The 26,712-nt window shown below is 36.3% G+C and overlaps 2 protein-coding genes across 2 annotated transcripts; one reads left to right on the top strand and one right to left on the bottom strand.

Annotated features, from left to right (window-relative positions):
- The first annotated feature begins 1,642 nt into the window (after positions 1-1,642).
- On the top strand, positions 1,643-2,446 carry LOC135076736 (uncharacterized). The gene is made up of 2 exons (XM_063971157.1): positions 1,643-2,073; positions 2,158-2,446. The coding sequence occupies exons 1-2, from the start codon at positions 1,643-1,645 to the stop codon at positions 2,444-2,446; spliced, it is 720 nt and encodes a 239-aa protein (XP_063827227.1).
- A 268-nt stretch (positions 2,447-2,714) lies between these two features.
- LOC135076606 (uncharacterized) lies at positions 2,715-25,581 on the bottom strand. The gene is made up of 6 exons (XM_063971036.1): positions 25,505-25,581; positions 19,182-19,280; positions 18,275-18,406; positions 4,142-4,282; positions 3,623-3,682; positions 2,715-3,096 (listed from the first exon to the last, which is right to left on the bottom strand). Exons 1-6 carry the CDS (start codon positions 25,562-25,564, stop codon positions 2,902-2,904), a joined length of 687 nt encoding a protein of 228 aa, XP_063827106.1. The 5' UTR covers positions 25,565-25,581; the 3' UTR covers positions 2,715-2,901.
- Between the last annotated feature and the right edge of the window lie 1,131 nt (positions 25,582-26,712).

Raw genomic sequence — 26,712 nt, 5'->3', positions numbered from 1 at the left:
AATTACTTAATTATGTATTAATTTAACACAAACATTAAAAGGACCTAGTTGTTATGATATTTAATCAGATGCTAAAACATAATTATGAAAAATAGGTTTCGAGAAAATTTTAAAGGGAAAACAAAATAAAAAATTTAAGCTCTACTTATAGAAAAGAAATATTGTATTGTATTCGTTAATAAAATCAGTTTTTACGAAAACAATTTGAAATTCTAGGCCTCAATACTATCACAGTGTCTACTGTTAACTGTCTAATATAATTTGGTAACGCATTTATTCGTTAACATAAATAATAATTAATCATGATAATTTAAGTCTTAATTCTAGCTTAAAAATAATTGTACATTCATAATTTCTCCTGTATTTTTTAAGTTTTACACTTGCCATCACACAATGTCCATTTAATAAATTAAATAATACCATGGCACTCTGAGACCATTATAAAATAAAAAAAATGATTAATTTAATTTTCATGAGATTTTGATTTTTTTGCAAATCTTTGTCACTAAGTATCGATTACATAAACAGTAAGAATGTATCAGCATTCCTAAAATTAGTTAATTGGCTATCATCAACAAATACTGTAAAGGCTAGAAATTATTTTATAAATTGTTTTCAGATTTGATACTTATTTTCATTTCTTATTTTAAAACCTTTGTCAAGTTCGATAAAATTCTTAGTTCTTGCCTTGATACTTATTTCTTACCTACGAGTACTTACACTAATATCATTTTAGTTCGAAATTAGTCAGCATCTTTTCTATATGGGCTCTTTTAAATTAGATGTTTTGAGCAGGATTTCTGTCTTGTCGTTTCTGTGTGGTTCTCATCAATTGGCTACTCATTACTCGAAAAACGACTTTAAGAATTTCTGGAAGTCCACTAATCGGCTAAACACCGGGCCTGGTCTCCCTGTGGCTGTAGGCGGGGTGAGTGATGTAAAGCAAATTGCTAACCTTTTTAGAGAGCAATTTATGATATCATCACCGCTGGGACTGTCGTCAGATTTTACGCCCAGTGCTGGGGCCATGAGTGATCCAAATGTGGTTATCAGTGGAAAAACAATTGCACGTATTTTAAGATCTATGGTAACAGGTAAATCACCGGGTCACGATGGTCTCAGTATTGAGCATTTAAAGTATGCGGGTGTACATTTACCTAGGGTACTAGCGCTCTTATTTAATGTTTGTGTCGCACACTCTTACCTGCCCGCTGACTTGATGAGAACCACCGTGGTTCCTATTGTAAAGAATCGCACAGGTGACCTATCGGACAGATCGAATTACAGGCCAATATCCTTGGCAACGACAATAGCCAAGATATTTGACAGAGTGCTTAACTCTGTGTTAGAAGAGCACTGTAAGCTCCATCATGGTCAACATGGCTTTACGCGGGGTCTGTCTACAGAGACTGCAATATTGAGCTTAAAGCACACTGTCAAATATTATACGGACAGGCGTACACCGGTGTACGCCTGTTTCCTGGACCTTAGCAAAGCATTCGATCTGGTCTCGTATGATATCCTGTGGCGCAAGTTAAAAAATGTAGGAATACCTGATGGGTACACTAATTTGCTGAGATTTTGGTACTGTAAACAGGTGAACTTTGTGAGATGGGCGAATGAATTTTCCGAGCCGTACAGGATGGAGTGCGGTGTGAGGCAGGGGGGGCTGACCTCTCCGAGGCTCTTCAACCTGTACGTAGACGCACTGGTTCGGGAGCTCAGCGGCATGTGTGTCGGTTGCCATATTGGAAAAGTGTGCGTTAACAACATCAGTTACGCAGACGACATGGTCCTGCTGGCGCCCTCGGTCAGTGCGTTAAGAGCGCTTCTCGGAGTTTGTGAAGGTTTCGCTGTCTCGCATGGTTTGCTATACAATGCCAAGAAGTCTCAGTTCATGGTATTTAAGGCTGGCAGTAAATGCCCTAATGTAGTTCCCCCTATAAAACTCTACGATGAACCCTTAGAAAGAGTTTATAAATTTAAATATCTTGGACATATCGTGACTGACAGCCTTAAAGACGATGAAGATATTGATAGGGAACGTAGGGCGCTGTCGGTCAGGGCGAATATGTTGGCACATAGATTTGGTCGCTGCACAGATACTGTTAAAATAACGCTTTTTAAAGCATATTGTGTGTCATTTTATTCGTGCAGCTTATGGACCAACTATACCAAAAAGGCCTACAGTGCTCTGCGTGTCCAATACAATAACGCCTTCAGGGCGCTGTTGCGGCTGCCGCGGTTTTGTAGTGCGTCTGCGATGTTTGCGTTGGCGGGCGTAGATAGCTTTGAAGCTATAATGCGCAAAAAGTGCGCATCATTACTGCACAGAGTGCGCGGCAGCTGCCACAGCGTACTGAAGGAGATAGCCGATAGTGGGGATTGTCCACTGATCGGCCACATGCTCAGCAGGACGAAGTCTGTTTTAGAAATAAGATACTAACATAGCCTAAGTTTTTACTAACACTATGGATCCCTGTTATCCGAAATAAATACTTTTTATTTTTATTTATTTATTTTTATTTAATTGGAGAGGCACTGAGGCGGTAAGCGTGCTGTTTGGTTAGGCATTTGCTTCTAAAGCCTGGTCCGTGAGCACGTAGAATCCCGTCCAATGACCCCAAGCTACCCATCCCTATCGCTCGCGCGTAATTATGTTGCTGTCGCGACTGTGCGACGGGCGCCTGCAGTGAATGTGCAAGCTTTAACCAAACGCGGTTGGTCAGTACCAGCCGCACTATTATCCAGGCTAGGCATAACTGTAGCTTGTCATACAATTTTCCATGTGTGGTGCTGCAAATGGACGACAAACGTCCTGTTCAAAACGTATTTGAAAGAGCCCTAAAGCCTGCCATCAGCTACAATTGTCAAATCATCCTAACTCTATCAGATTTCGAATTAATTCGAGCATTGCTCAAACATGTCGGTGGCCTCTTTGGCCTTCTTGTTCGCCTGCCGACGTAGGTGGTTGAGGTGTCGGTGCGAGTGCGTCAACAGGTCGCGGTACGACCGCCGCGAGAATTGTAGGTCGTCGCGCACTCGGTGTAGCTCGTCAGCCGCGTGGCGGCGCCACCGACGCACCCGAGGGGTCGTCTGGGAAATAAGAATAATGTAAATAAGTATGTGATTGTCTTATTATTTCGTCCACTGCTGGACAAAGGCCTTCCCAATGATTTCCATAAGGACCGGTCCTGCGCTGCCCGCATCCAGTCCAATAATACCTACTTCCCGCGACCTTCACTAGATTGTCGGTCCACCTACTAACTTCGCGGTCGCCACTCGAGAATTTTTCTGCCCCAACGGCCATCAGCTCTACGAGTTATGTGCCCCGCCTTCTGCTACTTGATTTTAGCAATACTGCGGGCTATGTCAGTCATTTTGGTTTTCCTGCGGATCTCCTTATTTCTGTTTCGATCACGAAGCGATTCTTGTAAGATTATTATGACCGAAATTTAGTCAAAATAAAAATAAATTACTTCATTGGCCCCAGAACCACAGAAAAAAAAAGAAAGTTCAAAGTTGACTGATACAGAGATTGAGAATAGAACTATGAGCATAATAAGTGAAAATCATTACCTGTTTTTACAAGAGATCAAGAGTTAGTATTTAGTTTACTCACTTCGCAAGGTGTCCCACAGCTTCTTATGACTTGGTCACATTTCTTTATGTAGTCTTCGCTCTAAAACAAACACATACAAATATTATTACCTGATAGGTAACAGCTTAAAAATATGAGTCAGTCCAAAATAAAACACGCAAACAAAAATGAATAAACTCTACCATAGTCAAATTTAGGATCTATTTATTTAGCTTTCCCTCGGGACAAACTTGACCTTCATTGGTTGGGTAAGTTTCATTGTAACTGAGCTGTAGACACTGATAGGAACTAGAGGTGGGAATAGGAATGTTTCCTGGATAAAAAAGTAAACGTATTTTTCACTCTTTTAAACTTATGAAAATTTAAAGAGATAAATTCACAAGAAGAGGCCTGTGACGTCAAGGCGTAAGTGTAGCACTTTGTGCCATCACGAGGAACTTCAACGCATCGTAACTTCGTAATTACTTGTTTGATTGACAAATAAAAATATACGTGTCAAATGATTTTTGATAATAATTATAAATTGTTATAGTCCCGTACCTTATTCAAATGCATGCGGAAGACGACCATGTGTCCCTGCAGGAACTTGTGGTGGTTGACGCCGCTGAAACTGGCGGCCAGCTTGGCGTCGTGCTCGATCTTGCGGAGGCTCCTCTCCAGCTCACTCCTGCAGGATTCCGGCTGAAAACATAATAAAACTTCCATGAATCTTCCTGGAGGTAGTCTTCTTCTTTTTCTACTTAGTGTCAGCTCTTCAGTTCAACTGTTTCACTAAGCAGTTCAGGATTTAAGCAACCCTGGTCATAACTCTAGTCTCAGACTTCATGAGCCGCATGAGCCGTGGTCTAGGTATCTGACATAGTTTAGCATACTGCCTCCAAGGAATAGTCATCATCGTAGAAAATATTTCATTTTTCATCAAAGAGGACCAAGGGAGATCCGTTGATAAATAGGTCAAAAGAGTTGCGAAATTCGCATCGTACTCGTATGTACTTACTATATTTATTTTCTTATTAATCATATTGCACACACCACAGCAATGATGTGTCTGTGTTAAGAAGATCCAGCATTAAACCTAGTCCCTTTTCTCAACTTCTATACCATTCTACAAGGTCAGCATCCAATGTCGTGGTCAGTCGGGATGTGTTTGATCACGTCGCCAATTCTATAATTAGTGCGCCCGCGCACATAATATTAACGCGACGTATATAAAATTAAATTATTTGGAACGCCATTGATGAACGCCGTTGTTATTTAAAACCAATCCGTTCATAGGTGATGTCACTGTAGGGCCATGAAACGAGCGATAGGCCAAAGTCCTTAAAAGAAATAGGCCTAACAGAGCAACATGGGTCTATGACAATTACTAGCGCCTCTAACGGATTTTAATGTATGAGTATAATATGCTCTACATCTGGGTCACATTGCAACAAATTGCAGTTGCTGGGCAGACTCATTGTTAGTCTATTTGCTTTATGATTGATATTAAACCAGCTGTTTTGTGGAAGAATTTTATTAAATTCTCATTCAATCTTCATTATTATTAGATTCAAGACAATGGCACTGGCAAGTAAATAAGTAGGGACAAATTGTGAAATTTTTCAATAATACAAATAACTACGATCTAAAAACAGGTCATAGACGTATTTTCTATAAATCAGGCATTACTTCATTAGATGGATCAGTGCACTTTAGTTTTAGCGTTAAATTGGTTAAATCGCTTACGTTATGACCCAACGTTATCTCTGCCATTGCCAAGGTTCTGCTTCAAGCGCTTTGACGTCGGCCGTAAAATAAATAAATCGATGCACTTGCAGTGGGCGATGTCATCATTTTCAGGCACGATTGTGTGGTTAGTAAATACTGCAGACTTCGTACAAGCATCTCTAAATTCAGGGACAAAAACTAGACCGTATACATTTAAAAGAGTCTTCCAGTGACTTGGCCCACTTTTAGCTTGGTCTTCATTCCAAGTCAAGTGCCAAGTCACCAGATTGAATTTTTAAATTATTCCCTGGAAGAATCATTTAAAATACGATTAAGCTGATAGGTAGATAGGTTACATTTATTTTTCAGTAAAAATCGGTGATATTCCGAACGACTTATGATTTTTCAGTCAGTGCTCTATTTTACCAAAGCTCTACAGTATTTGCTGTAGTTATACATTTTGTTGGTGTCCCAGTGAAATGTACGCCCGTATTCACAAACATTACTATGAGGTCTCACAGTGCGCGTGATCGCACAGGGTGACACACGAACCAATCTCAGAGAGCTCTATTCAACGCTGTGCGTTCGATTTGCTGCTGTGAATACGGGTGGTACCTAGTCACCTAATAGTAAATGACATGTCTGAGAACCGTTGTTCTCCATTTCAAATAGTTCCGCTATCACAACCAGTCACATGTCCGGTGTCAGATTTATCAGCCGCCATATACGTCTGACGTCATAACTCTATTGAAATGACGCCACTGCTTGACGATGCACGGTATAATATTTCTAATCAGTTAGTAGTACGAAGTTGAACTACTACTATTTCTAAACAAATACCAACTTAGAAAAGGTACCTATATCACATCAATCACACAAAAGCACTTACAGGGCAGATATTATGCACCATCCTAGACTGCATCCCACTTAACATAAGGTGCGATTGTGGTCCTGCCTTGTTATGCATAAAAAAACATTATAGTGTGCCCCAGATTGGAATTGAATGCAATGGTTCACAGAAGCTTTGTCAGTGTAAATAATTTAAAATGCACTTGATAAACCTATTGACAAAGTAAACCTCCTTATCATTTAAATGTAGGTAATGTTTTCTTGCAATGATTCAACAAGATGTAATAAGATTTCCTATTTTACTCTTAAATCATTACGCAAATAGCAATAACATTATTGTTTTAAACATGGGTAAGATAATTGGAAAAGTAAGCAGTGTACGCAAAGGAATAATTCCCTTTTTACTCGTGTTTGAATATAAAAAGCAGAAGTAGAATTTTATAGAGGATGGAATGGGCAACTAAATGTCGACTCTACACTGAGAGAAATAATAATGTAAACCAACAACGCTATTGTACGCTACGCCCGTATTCACAAACATTACTATGAGGTCTCACAGTGCGCGTGGACGCACAGGGTGACACACGTATCAATCACAGGGCTCTATTCAGCGCTGTGCGTTCGATTTGCTGCTTCACTTAAGCAAGCATCGTTTGTGAATACGGGCGTGAGTTTCTTCCGCCACTTCTTCTCACCAGCCAATATGCAGTCTCGAAGTGCAATTTGAATTTGAATTTATGATTTGAATTAATTTGATCAGACCTAACTTGATTTTAATCGCTTTTCTAACAACATAAGAATAAATTAATCTCAACCAAACATATCCTTAATATCCCTTACTCGTTCGCTTTATTCAAATGAAAGCCAAATGCAAGTTCAAAGGCGATTAACATAACTGTACCTTAGCTGGTACCATAGGAATCCGGTCCCATGGCAATAGTTGCTATTCCATGCCGTGGTTATGCTTAGCAACGCACGCGCATGGGAAGTCCTGGATGCAGGGCCACAATGGAAAAATGTCACTGCAGTAAGCATTTCTCTGGGTATCATAATATTTTTCAAATATTTAAACAACATCTCTCTTAACATCAGATGTGATAGGGGTCAAATAACTACCTTGTTATGCATTAAAAAAAAATTGGTCTACTTATTAGATTCCTTTAACTTTTACCAAACATACAGATTTACTCCATAAGTGAAAAACTAATAACTGTCAGGTTCCTTTAATATCAATTACCTTTTCCGTCAAAAGCATAATTTTTCCGCAATCTTGCAAAGACTGAAAAAAATATACAAACTACATATTATCACACATCGAAGTCAGGTCAGTTATATAGTTGTAAGTAAATATTTACAGGTCAAAAGTGTGTGTGCCTAAAGTTTGAATAAAAATAAAATGTAAAATCAAATTAATATTAAGACGTTGATACAAGATCAACATATTAAACAAATCATGTATTTTTTACTCATTTAAAGCGCATGATTTTCTAGTCCAATAAACGGAGTGGAACAATCGATTAACATAATTTATCGAGTACAAATCGAGAAAACTCTGTAACAATCTCGTTTGAAATCATGCATTAATTCGGAGTTACGTTACTATCATTTCATTAACTGTGGCGTGGCTGCACCGCTGTATCGTGATTACGGATATTAATTTGATTCATGGATAAGATGCGATGACTATTAATATCTCGGGGTTAAAGTTTGATGACTTGCATTTATGGATAATGCTTGACAATAATCCTAATAAATAAATATTGAGAGGTTAATATCTTGATACTCAGGCCCCACGAAATCGGGCTAAGAATATTACGTTTTCGGTACAAATCTTACCCATTTAGTTATTACAAGACAAAAAAATGAGACTCAATGACATAAGTATTTTATTTACAAATGTTTACCTACAGCAAACTATATTTTTGTCTGAACATAAAACTATTTTCGAAGTTCAAATATCGACAAGGTTGTTACATTAAAAAGCAATAAAAACTATTCTGACTGCACGAGCAGCCTTGCATTGTTCCTAAATGCTCATGCACTAAATGATTACAATAATGGCTGCTCTAGAGCCTGTGATCTTTAAAACGACTCTAAACGCTCAAGGTTGGTGAAATTTCAAACAGGCACTAACCTAGATTTCGAACTAAAAACTACCGGGTTTTATTAATTGTTTATACAAACGCACTGTTAGAGAGTGTCGGAACATTAAAGATACTATTACGATTAGACTGAAAATAACTTATTTTCATTGTCAGATTTACCTCATTTTCATAATTAATACGTACCTATTTACCTACAATAAAATGATGAGGCTACTTTTTGCCACCGAAACGGTGATAAATCGAAAACCGACTCCAAAATCCACTAAAACGTAGAAAAATATCGCGTTATTTATTATGACACATTAATGTCACGATAATACTATCTATACCCTGTTAATATAGTGTGATAATAAAGTAGTTGGTTCAACCCTGCATTGTCCGAACCACGCTGGTCATACCCAGATGGCGCTGTGCTGATTTAACTCGCGGTATCATTTGAATTTCTGCAAACAAGGACTAGTAAGCACTACCCATGATGTAGGTACGAAGTGCAAATCGAAGGCGAATTGCCTGACTTTCTGTGTCGAACTTGGACGAAGTTTTTTATTCGTCCAAGGTGTCGAACTGTTTTTTGTAGAGATACCCTTCCTTTAGGATCTCTTGATTAAACCGACTAAATACTATTCATGCAAAAATAACTGTCTGTCTGTTGTCATTTCACGTTTAACCACTGAACTGATTTTGACGAAATTGTGTGTAGAAATAGTTTGAGATCCAGAGGATAACGTATGACATTTTTATTCCTGCTTTTTGGAAGGGGGACACATGAGTGTTATTCGTAAATAGGTATTGTCCCCTACTACTAGTATTTTCACACGATAGTTTTATAGAATAAAATGTTATAATTATTGCTGAATTGAATGTGTATAATTCAGGTATTCTATAGAATACCTAGTGTATAATGCCTAGGGCATCTAGGCAATGTATGAAATACTTATTAAGATTTATGACTGTCAATTAAATATTTTATAAAATACCTTATTTCCTATTTTCATAATTTTTTCATGACTAGCTTTCCGCCCGCGGCTTCACCCGCGTGGAATTTTGTCTGTCACAGAAAAACTTTATCACGCGCGTTCCTATTTCAAAAACTGGGATAAAAACTATCCTATGTCCTTTCCCGGGACTCTGAAAATTGGCAATAGAGATAGTTTGAGTCCCTGGAAAGAACATAAGATAGATTTTATCCCGGTTTATCGAAATAGGGACGCGCGCGATAACGTTTTTCTGTGACATACAAAATTCCACGCGGGCGAAGCCGCGGGCGGAAAGCTAGTATTTATTAAAAGGTAAAATCTATTTGTAGTTGATTACATTAGACCTATGTACCTTAATCTTTGACACCCGATCAAATGAACACCGCCTCTAACATTCACAGAATGTGTGTAGGCACATTATCGTGTTCCTTGAACTGCGTGAGGTCTCACAGGAAGTAACGATATCCAAGCCTAATAAAATCAGTTATAAGAGTAATAACTTCCTATGTTCAAACAAGATGTTTGCAGATAACGATCTAACAGAGAGTCTTGGAATAATCATTAAAAGAATGTGGTATGAGCTTTTTAAAATAGCTACGAGTATGTTTAAAAACATCCTCATTGCGGTACCAACATAAGACTGCATGCATTTAATCTATTGCATTCAAATTATAAACATAATGTACGCTATGTATATGTATGCTACCAACGATTAAAAACATAATGTAGATTGTTAGTTCAGATGTCGTAGTGGGATTCAATCGAAGTAAAAAATACTTAGGTAGGTTCGTTCGTTAGTTTCAGCTGAAAGACGTCCACTGCTGGACAAAGGCCTGCCCCAAGGTTTTCCATAAACTTAGGTCTAATTGAGTCAAATGTTAGTCACTGTGGGTGAGCATAAAAACAGACCTCGGGCTGTCCTCAGCACCATTAGAAATGCACATTAAATTAGACTAGAAAAAATACTTCAAAATAACTAAAGTCTGTTTATTAATAAAAATAAAATGACTAGATTTAATATTTTACTAAGTGATACGTGTGCAGTAGTTTTTAAACTCGTTTGCAAGAATGTAGGTCTACCTACGAGGAATGCCGTTGACTCGGACTTTAGCTGTCTCAGGGAAAATGTAGAATTAAAACGAACTTTGTTTTATTATATAACTTATTTTACGATGAAAATAGCAAAAATCATTTACTTAAGAAGAAGAGGATAATAATTTCTAATCAGAGTAAATATAAAAAGAAGCCTTTTTTTAAACAGGGAATCGGGTTGTTACAATTACATTACAATCTATCTATACTTATAATAAATCTGTAGAGAGGTCAATTCTGTACATGAAATATATTTTCAAAATAACTATCAGGGGGTTATTAGTGATCGATACTGATGCCAAAAATGCAATCAGTAAAATGTTTGTCTGTCTGTCTGTCTGTCTGTATGTTCCTTATAGAAACAAAAACAACTCGACGGATTTTCACGAAACTTGGTACAATTATTCTGCATACTCCTGGGCAGGTTATAGTATACTTAGGAGCAGAGTAGTGAAGGGAAATTTTGGGAAAACGGGAGAAGTTACTCCATTTTTTAAGCTTCCGTCGCGTGTGCAGCCTTAATGGTTAACGTTACATAGAAATCATGTATGACGGAAATATATCTATATAAAATATATAAAACTCAAAGGTGACTGACTGACTGTCTGACTGACTGACATAGTGATCTATCAACGCACAGCCCAAACCACTGGACGGATCTGACTGAAATTTAGGTGCATGCAGGTAGATGTTATGACGTAGGCATCCCCTAAGAAAGGATTTTACGAAACTCCACCCCTAAGAGGGTAAAACGGGATCCACGAGTAGGTACGAAGTCGCGGGCGGCCGCTGGTTACATAATACGTGGGACACTATTTAAGTTGTGAGCCTAACTATGAAAACAAAGTAGTTTATTATTAAAATGGTATTGATTGCGTTTATTGGTATTGTCTTTCATGATTTATGTACTTTTTAATGTGTCCGAAACACTTTTCATAGCATTTTTTCCACTCAGCTTGAGGCACCTCCAAAGCATGGTTTTTGACCGCACCGACAGTTGCTTCTGGCTACATAAATCGCTGTTCACGCATTTAATTTTAATATATGGGTACCAAAAGAAGTGCCTAGATTCCAATCAAGAATTTTGTAGCGTTGGACTTGTTTATTTCATATTTTGAGTGTTCAAATAGTCAGTTGTTTGACGAGACGTGTAAAAGCTCACATTTTCGTCACGAATGGCGATTCGACTATGCTGGTCAGTTTCCCTTATTAAACTGAAGACTTTTGGAAAAAAAAGTGGCTGTTTACTATTAAAAATTAACCATTCTAAATTTCTCTAGTAACGTTTCTGTCATATAATCGGATATTTCGGAAAAATAGGCGACGGTAAGTTTCAAAGTGTTCCGAGCGCATGGGACTTTTGTTGGAAATGGTTCATCTTAAAACACCTCCATAGTCGATAGCTGTTTATTTTCAGGATCATTATGCATAGATCCTTAATTCGTCAACTGTCACAATTTTAAAAACGGCTTTTAAAGCTTTTTAAACGTATTTATCAAACATTTTCAAGGACTAAACGACTCAAGCGTCCTATTGAGCGTTTGAACATTTTTGGGACATCCAGCGAGAAAAAAACGTATTAACCATAATATGGTCATACAATATTTTATTACTGCTAGTGGAATTAATGCCTAGGATTATCTCAATCCTACGATATATCACATGACGAGGTTTCTCTTCCATTTTTCTGACAACATCAATGTTTTCCGCCACTATTAGTCATTTTGGACGACTTTCGCAAAGTTCACTGGTGAGCCAATGACATACAATATTATACTTCTTAAACTAGCGTTTTACAATGGTAAAGGACAGATCTTTATTACCAAAAGAGAAATTTAGCTGACCGCTTCAGTTTTGTATTGATTAACCACGTCGAAAGTCATAATAAATCTTCGCGCGAAAATTTCCGCAAGTCAATTCCATGTTTTTGTAGTAAAGATAATTTTCAATTCAATGTTAATAATACAAAACGTGCTCAAATGATAAAAAGTTTTGAATAAGGTTGTAGTCAAAAATGTCAAACTTTTCATTAAAAGTATCAGATGTCGTCTAACAACACGTTATGTTGTCGAGGTTCACAACTTAAATAGTGCCCTAGGTATACGAGTCTTAAATGCTACAGTAACAACCAATAACAATATGCTCGTAAAGCAAAGAACTAATAGTAGGATAGACTAATCAGTCGAATCAAGAGTAGGCCTTCAATAGGACACACCCTGTACATAGGTCGATGTCTGATGTCACCGGTCACCCATCTGGAAATAACCACGGGCAACGTTGGTTAACCACCACTTTGGCAGATGCACATCTATGCCATTTAGATGAAATACTGTTTGCATGAAGAGTAAATCTGCTGAGCTGAGTTGCGCCATCTTATTTAACTTTGACAAACGTCAAAAATATGTCAAACTCCATACAAAAAGCACCGGTTATCGTTAAATTTACTGTCAAAGTTAGGTGGTGCAACTCAGCCTAATAAGTAAAGCGTACTTTTTACGATTTTGATAAAAATAGTATCGCAACTAACCTTCCCACAAACGTAGGGATCTAGCGATGCAATCTCGAAATCAAATAAAAAAGCACACACACACATTGTAAATGTTTTAACTTCAAATTCAATGCACATTAAAAATACTATGTATTCATGAGTTTTTATAAAAACAAGAATAGAATAAAACAAAAGTGAGTTATAACTACTGCAATCTTTGCTTAGTGACTTTCTTTCTTTCTTTCTTTCTAATATAGGGATTGCGAGATCGAATCTATAACTAGAAAGTTGAGATTATAATTATAGACCTAACTGTTGGTACCAATCAATTTCCTAGTAAACCTGTACTAAATGTCTAATCAAACACTTTAAAACATTAGCCAAATAAACAAATAAATAAGCCTAAATACTGAAAAGTCTGAAATACATGGAGTGGTCAATTTGGCACGGTGTCGATGCGCCTGCGCCGCCCTTGGCGAGCAGGAGTCAAGGGCGCGCGCGTGCACTCGGCCTTATGGCAGGTAGGGTGACAATAATTAATTATACGTGGCGACCAAGGGCTGGAAGACGTAGCGTGGGCAGGCCTCCTACTAGGTGGACCGACGATCTGGTAAAGGTCGCGGGAAGAGCCTGGATGCGAGCAGCGCAGGACCGTTCATTGTGAAAAACCTTGGGGGAGGCCTTTGTCCAGCAGTGGATGTCATTTGGCTGAAACGAACGAATTAATTATAATTCGTCGAAAGTAGGATTGATTAATCTAACTTAAGAACAGGTCGCTTTGATCTAAGTTTTTCAGATTTATTGTAATAGGTAGGTATTTTTTATTACTATCCTGTTATACTAATATGAAAAGATCTGAAGATAGGGACAAACGATTGAAGCTAGGATGATGTGAGATTATATTAATTTGCAACTTATTTTGTTGTTATTTATTTTTGATGAAGATGAACGTGAGACTTGTTAGCATTAAGATGTTATCGTAATCGTGCTAAATTGATTTGTTTACATAGATTCAAATTAAGATTTCTTACCTAGTTCTCAGTCACGGTTTATAAATTCTGATAGTAAGATAAAGATTTAAGAGCTGAAGCTTTTTTTACAAATAAACTATTAAACTTAACAACAAAAACGTTTTTATATGTGAACATCAACTATATTTTTGAGGCTCTTTTTTTAGAGACTGTCCTGCAAAAAGCATGAATGATTGTCACTGCAGCGTGACGCGTACGCACCATACGTCAATGTCTCCGGCGTACGCCAACTGTCACCGCGATTGACCAGCGCCTACAATTTGTCTTCTGACACTAGCAGATGCAGTTAAAGATTTACGACTATTATGGATCGTGTAGGTACTTATTATGTTGATACACTTTCATAATGAAAGCTAAATATTAAGCCCGATAGTTGAAAGGGCGCATCTAAAACCAAATTAAAACGGAGATAAAAAAGTTTCAAATGGTAATTTAAATGGGTAGGTAATTCTTAGCTATCCACTAGCTTACTCATATCCGAAAAAAGTGCTAGATGGGGCAGCATTGTTGTTGCTACAAGAGTAGATTTGAACAACGATATGTATTAACATCGAAATATTTTTGTAAACTTCAGAATAGAGTACTCGTACATACTTATTTTACCATTTAATTAGGGATTTAATTAATATAAAAGTCTCTAAAACACTGGTTGATATACGCCACAAAATTATATCAATCGTTGTATAATTTAATACTACTGAATACCATCACAGATTACCTACTTAATAGCGATCTACTACAGCTTCCAAAACATAGTTATAATAATATAATGTATATCGGTTATCCGATCGTTTACGTCAATCCAATGATTTACGTTCTGCGTCCATTACCCTGTAGTATTTAGATATGAACGGATAACTGCCTAGGTCTTAAATTAGATCTGCAAAAGCACACATTGCACAATGAAATTAATCTTCAGTCATTGGTACTAATTTACGTAATAGAAATATTATTCTATTCTGTTATATTCATTATTATATTCTATATACTCTTTGTCAATGTTTTGTCTTTGTCAATGTTCTGTTTTTGTTTTGTTTTGTTTAATGTTATTTTTTTACTTTTATTTATAATGTTGGTTGGAGAGGCTCCCGCTGAAAACCAGCGTCGGGGCACGCGTGCATGCACGCGTGGCTCGATTAATGCTGAGCGGGCGCCTTTTTGGCACAAAAATATGCGTGTATAGTTTTAAGTCCCTTTGTTCTGTTTTTTATTTTTTTTCCTTTTTTGTGTCAAATAAAGTTTTTCTTATTCTATTCTTTCTTATTCTTATTAAAAAATAAACAAAATTCTAAGCACTATTATAGCAGTTTTAACTACTATTAAACTGTAAAGTGAATCTGAAGGGCCTAAATAAATTAACCAACTTGGTATTACATGACTGGATCTCACAACTTTTTAGGTAGATTAACTGAGTAGAGAGACCAGATTTTTTACAAGTTATGTTTTTGATGGCTTAAGTAAGTTAAGATAGATTCTATTGGCTTTATAATTTCCTACGCTAACTCAAAATTATGTTTCATCTTGCCTTTACAATTTAAGCCTTAAGATTGCAACTTCCTTTTACTAGACAATATAGGCACTTGAATCCCTATGCCCTATGCCAGAGAAATACACATATATTTAATAATTGAATGATGTGTTCAATTAACAACAAAGGATAATAAATTGCAACATTGCCAATCATATTAATTACTCATTTGTAATTAGTATTCACTGGAAGTAACACTTTCGAGATTATTTCCATGTTCCTTGATAAGAGTCAGCTTTGTTAGGATGAGTCAACGATGAAATAATTTACATAATTAAAATTATGTAAGCCCGATAGTTAGAAAAGTTTACTTTTGTAGAAACCGCAGTCTGACAAGCAATCTTAGTATCAAAAATTACACTATAAACCAGAAGCTCTTATTTTTCTACTCATACCTATATCCAATGCAATTATTTACTGTAGTAATAATATTTAAAATTTTACAACACTGGGTCTGAAAAAAAAGATATTATGATCTCCAATAAAAATCTCCGAGCTCTCCGTAACTCTACCTGGTTAACGCATACGTAAGAAAAAGATCTTGAGCCGAATACAAATCGTCATTTTGAATATGCCTATTTTCCACAAGGAAATAGATAAAATAGTAAACAATAAATTTATCTAACTCCGTGAATTAGACTGATGATGATTATTTTCTGAGATATTCAAGTTTATAATCAATTCCAGTAAAAACTATCTTGCGCGCTATTTTATTATCTTGAAGTGAATCATAAGTTTCAGTGAAAGTAATTTAATCTATTACTCATTCATACATGCAAATGGTAGATATATATATAAGAGATAAGTTGACGCAACATTATACCTACTTATGTTTTTGTGTAATATTACAGTAAAATAATCTTGTAAAATTATTTACACCTTCTGCAATAATACGAGCGGATATTCGATCCGGGAAGTCCCATAGTTAACAAAACATGCACTTATTCAAGTTGCTATGTCATGTGAAGAGTCAAGCTAGACTATTTTTGTCCGTCTAAAGTCTAAAGTATATTGTGCTTTCGTAAGAACTTTTTATGCTACTATACCTAACCTTTAGAGCGAACCAATCTTGACATGTCTGATCAAGCCTTATTTATTACAATGGTAGAGGTTCTGCACTCGTGTAAAATACTTTATTTATAAACGAAACTACGACCAAATTCTGGCAAATATTACGAATAACTCAAAATATAGTGTTTACAAACAAATAAAGCTTCCTTTCACAAAGTAAACAATGAAACAGAAAGTGAGTAATGTAAACAATAAATTCCGAAATACTAAACTTTCTGGATGCAGTGATTCGAATCAAAACAATATTGTTTGGAGTGCTGAATGCTGATGCATGCGAGAAAATACCGTATCAGAGTACAGTCAAAACAGCGATCCACACGCAATAGTAATAGTACACTCTAGTTCTCTGGATAGTGATGTAAGCTATTCCAAAGATTATCGAGTATCGATAACATTAGAAACGCAGCGAAGTAGCGTGGTTAATCATCTGTGTAAACTGTGAAACGCGTTCCAGGTTTGATCTGTAGTTCAAACAATTAGAAAAAATTAATTTCACTTCTAATCACTTGAATTACAAGCTCATGTCCAATCAATCAAATACTCTTAAGACAAAAAGTACAAGTTTTCAAAATTTAGGACACCTTAAAAGAAGCCTTTAGGTAAATGTAGAGACTGTAAAATTACTTTTTCATCCGCATGTAACATGATTTGTTTGTAAGAAGTCCAAATAAGTACCGATCACAATACATCGCCTACACTATTTACAACATAATACTGCGACTTTAAACCTTAAACTATGATTAAAAAAACGTGTAATTTGTGAAAATTTTGCTTTATGGATAAGTGAGCCTAATCCAGCCAGTCTTAGTACCAAACTAAACGTTTTACGATATAAGATTTTACACTTTCACGATCCATTTCACTTAAAATAGAGAAACACGGGTCTCACCGCTACATTTGGTGCCATTGAGACCCGTAGTTTGACGATATGTTTGAATGTCGATATCGACACTGCCCAGCTCTAAACCACCAATGCATACTGGATGCATCACACGTGCCGCCGGTATGTGGATGGACTGTGGCCTACATCGCCGACCATTAGCCGTATCGCAGCCTACAATATCTGGGCTGGAATAAACGCGAGCCACGTTAGAAAAGCTCGTAAGCTTGTGTTTGAACTTTAGGCTAGCTTAAACGTTGATCCATTAGCCAAAGCTTAGGACAGTGTGTCTTTCTGTTGAAAAACTTATAGTATAACAGTTAGGGAATCAAGAAGATCCTGGCTCTAAGAGATACCTAAACAGTGATCAAATTTTCTAAAATCGAAACAAATCGATCCAAAAAAGCTTTTGATGTCGCGGTAAGAACGAATACAAAATACAATAATTTTAAAGAAAATAGGTAATTAATTAGACACTCGTAACATAATAACAATAGTTTTCACCGCAACCACGGAACCACACTTTTTAAAGGTATTTACGGAAGAATATGGACCTTAACACAAATAAAAACATCCATTTTGCTCTCATCCTCTCTCTATGTCTCTCTCTCTCTCTCTTTAGTCGTATCACGAACGAAAATCTCTTAGGCCCAGAACAGACGGTGAAACGCAACTGCAACGAAACTGCAACTTTCTGATGATTCTGATGAATGACACTGAAACTGATCGTTTCAAACTGGTCGCGTCATGTGTGGTCTCTCAACGGACGCTATGGCAGAATCTTAGATGCAATTCAAAAGTAACTAGCAGTTGCAGTTTCGTTGCCGTTGCGTTTCACCGTCTGTTCTGGGCCTTAGAATGCTGTGCCTGATAGGGTCCATAATTGTATCTTAGAATAAAACCATACACAATTGAGTATTGAGTAAAGTAACAAATGAGACTTACAGCATTAGCCAGAATCCCCGCGTCCATCGTGCGAAGCGACTTGTCCGCGAAGCCGGTCATCTCCTTCAGGAACATCTTCAGTTCCAACCCTGATCGCGCCGTGAACTCCGTGTATAGGAGGAGTGCGTCATCCTGAAAGTAAAAAAAATTTTGAGTTTCACATAAAAAATCATAAAAAACTCATAAAACTCATTTATTTTAGCCAATAGGCTTTTAAAAAGCACTTTTACACGTCCCAATATTAACCCTACCACTGCTTCGGGACAATAAATGGGCCAGGGCTGAGAAGAAGCAGCGCAAGAAACTCAGTCACTATTCAGTCAGTATCATCATCATCATCATCTCAGCCATAGGACGTCCACTGCTGAACATAGGCCCCCCCAATGCTTTCAATCTTTGCAATTTCATAGTATAGGCACAGAATAATAAGTACTGTATAGGGTAGGGTTGATAGATAGAACACAGTTCATTGTACACAAGATGAAAGGAAAGAAAGACAAAAGATTCGGCACAATTTAAGCGGTCTTAAATCGGTATAAAGCGATTGTTAGGTAGTTACGGAGAAACCAAATAATATCATTAATAAGTATGTAGAGTTTGTAGAGTAGGTATACTATTGTTACGTGATTCATAAAATAACAAAACACTCATAATGTACGATGAAAAAACTTTTTGTAGGTTCCGGGGGGTGAAAAAAAGTACCATCTATCTAAGCATAGGTAGATCTTTCCAGCATATCGTCTTGTTATTAAAATAAAACATTACAAAGATCAACAAAACCAAATAACCCAATTCCACAGGAGGTGATAATTTTGACAATGTTTATGGGCTACTTAAAACTTTTCCTGCCTAGCATAACTACTTTTTCCTTTCATCATAGTGTTTCGTTTCTTCATCATGAGCTCACCTTTGCTGACTGCAGTTCAGTCTCCAACTCTGGGGTGTACCTCCTCTCAACTTCCACTTCGTCTGTCGATGGAGCCACGTCTACCCATAGTGATGCTTCCTGAAACCGTTTGACAGTTTTTATTCAGCACTTACGTCCATATTCACAAACGATGCTTGCTTAAGTGAAGCAGCAAATCGAACGCACAGCGTTGAATAGAGCTCTGAGATTGGTATGTGTGTCACTCTGTGCGTCCACGCGCACCATGAGACCTCATAGTAATATTTGTGAATAAGTACGGTCGTTAGACCCTTTCCAGAGCGCTTATACACGTCCCAAATATAGCATGCCCTGCCATCACTTTGGGACAGCATAATATGGGCCGATGCTGAGAAGTGGCGAAAAAAACTCATGCCCGTTTTCACCATCAATCCCTAATTTTAAAGTGACCCCTATGAAAACAAAATGCCTGTTATAATGTGGTAGCATAGGGGTCACTTGAAAATTAGGGATTGATGGTGAAAACGGGCATAAGTCACCTTTGTCAGCCTCTTTTGACGTTCATTATAGTTATCTATGTACCAATTAATTAATGTTTGACCAGTTTAAACTTATTTCAAAAGTGAAACTTATTTTTAAAGGATACATTGAAATTAAATAGTCTCTATTAAAGATGAGATAGCAGGAAAGCACTGGACGCAGGCCGCTACCACCTATGTTCAGCAGTGGACGTCCTATGGCTAAAAATGATGATGATGATAATGGATGGAACATACAAATTGTAAAATTATGTCACGTAATAAACGTTTAAGAAAATGAATCTATGATTTGTAATGGGATGATTTACGCGTATTATGCGGACTTTACGGACGAGTTAAATTTAACTTTATCAAAGGTGAAGGAAGTTCACTCGTTTACTATCGCAGTTTTAAAGTCTATTTTAGTTATTAGACTGGAACATCGTCACTAAGCTTTAAAGACGTCATACTAGATTATATTTTTACGGTTACTAAAATGATTTACGCAACAGTAAATGTCTATTTACGTATAATAGTAACAAGGAAAGCTTAATAAACAAGAACGCGAGCTTCTAATCTTAACTTTTGTAAGTTTTGCTTAATTGATAAAGATGTTTTAAATGGAATTCATTTATTTAGATAAGTAGGATTATTTAAAATGATAGCTTTCAAAATAAAAATGTCTTTATTTGCATAGACTATTTAGTAATTATAGTACTTACAATACATGTCTCATGCCCGTTTTACCACCAATCCCTAATTATTAAGTGATCCATATGAAAACAAAATGCCTGATATGTGTCACCATAGAAGTCACTTAAAAATTAGGGATTGATAGTGAAAACGGGCATCATACTCTTTTTACCTTACCAGAGTACAACCTAGCTACGCTACTACGCTAGCTTTAGCACCACAAATAATGTAAAATTGCGAGCAGATTTTGATACTACGAGTAGTTCTAAACAGAGTCTATGACAGTCGCTATTCACCGGTAAACATTGTATTAAATTATATTTACCTAACTAATAAACACAAGGCCCATTCTTATCACCTGCAGTGAAATCTGGAATCGCTTCTCAACAAAGTTGCATTGTTAGTGTGAGTACCTATACTATGGTCCGGAGGCCGATAGTAAACTGTTATAGCAAACTACCGTGATGTCACAGAGGAAGTAACCAACATTAAACCTCTTCCGCCATATTGAACAGTAAAACAATAACGCATTTCAGCGGGAATGGGTAAGACGGCCTTCGGCAACTTTGAAGGTATACTTGTCCAACACTGAACCTGAACCGTCCCAGCTATGACATTGATCAGTTATCAGTTCCGATTGTTGCCACTTAAGGGTTCAGAATCGTTTGACTATAAAGAAACTGTGGTGTCCCTACAAATGATCATTACACTCGTATTATAAAACAAAGTCTTCGGGCCTGTCTGTCTTCGCAATAAGCTCAAAAAGTAATGAAATTTTCATGCAGTTTTCACTAATAGATAAAGAAAATTAAGGAAAGTTTAGATACCTATCCTACATTGTGCCAAGGAGAAAAAATAGGATAATTTTATCCCAACTTTTGAAAAGGACTACTTTTGGAATTACTTTTGTGCCAGATGGATATTCACGCGGGTGAGCTAGATATCTAATAGTGACCCTAGAGCATTTTTTAGGTTATCACTTTTACCCTTGTGGGAGTTTCCAATATTTCCCATGAAAGGCGTATTTTCCCGGGGCTTTTGAATACTTAGAAGGTGTAAATTATCTATTTTGATTCGAGATTGCCCTCTGACCTGGGTCATGATTGGAGTCACTATTCAAATCCCAATGCCTACTGCGCCTCTAGTCTAACTAAGCAATCTTCTTCTTGTCGTGTCGACAACAAATATACACAGCGTCGGCCTAAAACTCCGCCACAAGAATGGCGTTGTCACTAAGCAATGTTACTAATATTAATTAATACAGTTATGTTAAAAGAAGCATTAAACTTTATTTTACTGCACATTTTTCAGTAAAATAAAGGCATATTATAGAGATATTTCAGCATTACCTTCTTCAGAGGTCATTCATTTTGGTGGGCAAAATGTCACGGGGCTATTACAGTGGGGCGCATACGAGATGTATGACTGTATTACTAGGAAAGCATTGGCAGGCGATGACGGCTGAATCACTCACTCTTGGCTGGTGCTCCGCCGCTGACATTCAGTGTGAATGGCCAACGGTGTTTTGGTAATAGATGGCTATTGTGCGTGATAGTGAACGAATGGTAATATTCGTATTTTACCTCGTACTTTGAGATAGGTACCTAAATTGTTTTAAAATGACGTTCATACGGAATTTTGGATAATACAGAAACACTAAATTATTATTAATAATTATTATGATAATTTTTACCTTAGGTATATTAGCTCTAGGTATATTACTTAAAATGACGTATACGGGAATAACTTTTTACCCCCTTTTAAAGCTGTCCCATACTTTGATAGAATTTCGGAAAATCCTTTCTTATCGAATTCCACAAATGAAGAAAAAAAAGTCATATAAATAATACACCCTCCAAGTTTCAGATCTTTAAGATCAGCATTTTCAGCATTATCTCTCTCTCCCAAAATGTCAACGAACACAAGAAATGCGACTTTACCTATGTGTAAACGTCGCGTTACGGTCGCGCTACAATAGATGTCTACTAGCAATTCCCTACTTATGTTACCTAACACCGCATACACCTTACCGCTCTGTACACAATGCCACCGTGTTTGTATTAGATAGCAAACAAGAGCAAGGCTTTAAGTTCTGTTGCTAAATCAATGTTTACAGAGATGATGAATCGGTGTTATAAAGGTTGATAATCAAATAAAATTGATTATTTTGTTAAAGTATATTTTAATACATCCCTTCGATCTATTCGACATTAATTTTCAGGAAGCAATTTAGAAAAACGTTCTTGTAAATTCGTGTTTGTTTTCTATTCCACAGTCTATTTTTTTATTTTTAATCTAATTCTTTAGAATCCAAGGCGGACGAGGATATCATTTTTGAGATAATTAGCACAATAAGATTAAAAAATCTTCCTTACTTCATGAATAAGTCTAGAGTTTCATTATCAATTTTGAGGATTGAATTTATCTAAGATAAAACACTTGCATGTGAAAGTTGCATTATATTATCATTATTATCACTAGTGTGCATTATCATCGGTCTGATCATCACATCCCGAATTTCCAACGATGAGATACAAACCAAGATCTACTCAGATTTTTCTTTAAAAATTAATAAGTAACTGCTACACTCTCACAGCACGATTAACTCTGGATTGCTACAATCGATCTTTTTTTATTTTGACGTTCATAAGTGGTCTAAATTGAATAAAATATTTTTGATTTTGATCACAATCTGAATCCGTCCTTCAACTGTCTTTCAATCTGTTTTTGGTCAAAATAAGGTTATCGGTGTTTTTACATTTTCATATTGTTTCTAAGACTCTTTAAACAATATAAAAGTGTAAAAGTATCGAAAATTATGGATATTTGATCGAAAACAGATTGAGACCATTGAAGCAATTGAAGTAATGGATTTGTATTAGTATTGATTATAGCAATCTCGTGTCAGTGTAACTCTACATTTTTCAAGATAAAAATGTAATGCATTCTTATGACGTCGCTTAGACATTATTGTAATGTATACAAACACTGACTCATTTGCTAAGAACGCGAATGTTTCCACGCGGAATTAATTTCATGCTCACATTATTTCTTTACTTTGATGCTAAAAATATTGCGAAACTAAGTATAGTTCGTGTAGGCACATTGTTTGTCTTGAACTCTGTAGTCAACATAAAAAATTCAATAAGAAAACAGCATGTCATCACATTTATATAGGCTTGTAAGAATGAGGGTTTTCACGAATGAAAAATCCGCCAGATGGCAATACGTAGACGCGAGGTCCAAATGCTGCATGATTGGTTATTTTTGACTGTGACATTGACAGATATGTCAAAATCCACCAATCACGCAGCAGTCAGACCCCACATCCACGTCCCGCCATCTAGCGGATCTTTCATTCGCGAAAACCCTCATTAAAGAAGAATACGTTGTTTTTACCTGACTGGGCCAGAAGGGGGTTATTAAATTGTTTTCTGACTATTAACATTATTTCTGTGCTTAGAAAAAAACGTTTGCATACATTCGTCTTGAATATTAAAATATATTGCACACACTGAAATCGACTGTAGTGACAATACAAGGTCAAATCATATAATATTTTAATGGTCGCGTCATATCTGAAAACTCCTGAAAATAATTAAATTAAGTACAGATTGGACAAAAAAGACAGATTGACCAAAGTTAAACTTAGATCAATTTCTTATGAGTCCGAATTTTTAGGTATTCCACTTAGATACTTTGACGAACATTTTTTAAGTAAGTATTTTGCTAATTTTGTCGTAACTTCATGTAGGTAGTTATTGCTCATTGCATTCAAAATTATATGGAGCTATTAAACTGCCCCAACAAATCTTAGTGCACGCAATTTGAATATATTATGTGGTTTACGTGGCTCGTAAAAATTTAGTTTATGCAATGATGACGTCATACTGCAAGTGACGTCACGACGACCTTGAACGTCTGTTGGAGATGATGGAATGCATTTGTAGGTGCAATTGTGTGAGTTGTATGTAGTTACTGAAAACCTGAAAAGGCTATTTTTTCTAACCCACTTATTTTACTTGTCTTTCAATTCGTTTGCAATTTAAACTGGGCTGCTTTTTATTGTACCAAAATAGATGTCTACGCTATTTTACAAAACTGCTGTAAAGTAACAATGCTGAGACGCCTTTTTAAAAGCGTTTTAAATAACTTTTTGAGACTTTATTAGTTTTGTAACAAAGTTTTGGATACCACCCAAGTTGTAGGATGGACGACATGTTTTGGATAGGTACCTATTTTTAAGTTACGTACCTATTCAGTGAAGGATGGAAAAAATATTTCACAACCACGTTTTACGTGAGTGTCAAAATAAATGTAAAGTCAAAACCACGGGCGATGCCTTATAATTTATACAAAATACAACATGTTTTTCTCATTAGATCATATCTAATCGTATAGATATTAACGAAGAGGAATGCTGAAAGCAAACAGTAAGCCGACCAGCAACACAATAAAATGATAAACAAAATAACTACTGATAACTACTTAACTAGACCTTGGTTAACTTTCACATTATTATGTAAAAAAAAAGTTTTCACACGTTTTGTACAGAGTTCAAGTGTTGAACTCTATGAAAAACATTACAGTTTTGTGAAATAAAATGAATTTCAATTTCAAATAAAACAACGGTTTACCTCTTGCATCTGACATGCCTTCAAGGTTCTTCAGCAACTGAATTTCAAGTAGGTAATGTGTGAAAAACTCACCTTTTCATTTACAAAGTAAATAACATCAGGTTTAATGTATTGAAGGAATTTCAATGCATTTGTGTACTTATGTCATGTTTTTTTATTGTTTTCAATGTCGTTTACGACAGAATGTATTGGTGGTTAAACTTTTATCATTTATTTAAAGCAACAATAGTTATAGTTACTTAATTTTATTAATTTTTGAAATCATTGCAATGTTATTTTATTTTTAACACAATTTTCATCACTTAATTTAGAGCGTATTGCAAAGTTATTTTATTTTCATCTCTTTTTATTTTTGGGCAGTATTTTTTTTAATACTTAAATTAATCGCGAAAATTTTTTGATCAATGTTCTAATTTAATTTCTCCTATCAAAAACACTTTTAGCAAAACTACATCACTTTTAGATCACTTTTTCAGTAATGATTCTGTTCACAAACCTGCGCGTGCGCCGCGATCGCGGCGAGCGCGAGCAACGCGGAGACGGCGTGCGCGACCATCGTGCACTGCGCGCGCAATGCACGTCTTATCAGGTGGATGCTTTGGACAGCCGCCGACAGAGCTATTAATCATACTAATAATGAAGAGGAAAGTTAATAGCGATGATGACTAGGTAATGAAATCGAAATTCTATTAAGTCCGTCAGACAGATAATTAGAAAATATTAGACTCATATTTTTTATTTTTTTCCATAATCGAAGAATTACAGTGTTATATTGAGTTGAAATCTCGCGTGACGTCACTTTTGAGTAAAAATTCTACTCAAGCATGACGTATCGCGCCATTTCAACTCGATGTAGCACTGTCATTATTTAATTATGAAAGAAAATAAAAAATATGAGTCTAATATTTTCTAATTATCTGTCTGACGGACAAATAATAATTGAAATTTTGTCATCTGGCCTGGCTCCGACATAAATTAGGTATTTGTTAGGCTCCACTATTAGTACCTAGGTAGTTGTTTCTACTATAATTTTAAATTTCCCTGTGACGTCAGGGCCGAACAGGAAACAGGCATAGTTTTAAATTTCATTGTGAAATTAAAAACTATACCAGTATACCTCTTTCCTGTAGCAGCTATTGACGTAGGTAGGGGAGACCGAGGAGTTGTAACAGAGGTGGTGGTGAGAGAACAACTAAAACTAAGTGTTTAAATTAAATCGAGCTAGCAACTTCGCGAATTCCTTGTTTTTTCGATACTCCATAGTTTGCGTGAAACTGTCAAACTATTACCATAGGTGTAGAGAAATTGGCTTTGTGACAACTCATCTTTGTTACAACTCTCCTAGGTCTCCCCTATTCTTACAAAAAATTTGGATAAAATCAAAATATTTTTTTCATAACACTCTTGTGCGCAACTGTACCTACTATTGGAGCATGTGGAATGCCTATACTTACTGATTATACCGCGCATACGTTCTGTGACGCACACACTGCACCTTGTGACGATTACGGCATCACTATTCGAAACTGCAATGATAAAAAACTATGAAATAGTTTTAAAGTAATAGACTCAAATATTATAATTTTTTGTTCATTTTCATGATGCTTTACATCATTCTCTATCAGTCACATTCAAGGTAGAGTCATCTACTTAATTACGGATACGGTCAAATAATGATGAAGTTTGAAAACTAAGTTACCTAAT

This window comes from Ostrinia nubilalis, chromosome 12 (assembly GCF_963855985.1).
Source record: "Ostrinia nubilalis chromosome 12, ilOstNubi1.1, whole genome shotgun sequence".
Lineage (NCBI taxonomy): Eukaryota > Metazoa > Arthropoda > Insecta > Lepidoptera > Crambidae > Ostrinia > Ostrinia nubilalis.
The sequence above is the reverse complement of the archived record's forward strand: the minus strand, read 5'-3'. Positions and strand labels throughout refer to the sequence as shown.

What these genes read in the sequence shown, in the direction of transcription:
- LOC135076736 (XM_063971157.1), top strand. Translation starts at nt 1,643, where the DNA reads ATGGAGTGCGGTGTGAGGCAGGGGGGGCTGACCTCTCCGAGGCTCTTC. An exon ending in CTGTCGGTCAGGGCGAATAT is followed by an intron (nt 2,074 to 2,157) that starts GTTGGCACATAG and finishes TTATTCGTGCAG; the next exon opens with CTTATGGACCAACTATACCA.
- LOC135076606 (XM_063971036.1), bottom strand. Translation starts at nt 25,564, where the DNA reads ATGGTCGCGCACGCCGTCTCCGCGTTGCTCGCGCTCGCCGCGATCGCG. An exon ending in CTGAACTGCAGTCAGCAAAG is followed by an intron (nt 18,407 to 19,181) that starts GTGAGCTCATGA and finishes TTTTACTTTCAG; the next exon opens with GATGACGCACTCCTCCTATA. An exon ending in GCTGTGGGACACCTTGCGAA is followed by an intron (nt 3,097 to 3,622) that starts GTGAGTAAACTA and finishes CTTATTTCCCAG; the next exon opens with ACGACCCCTCGGGTGCGTCG.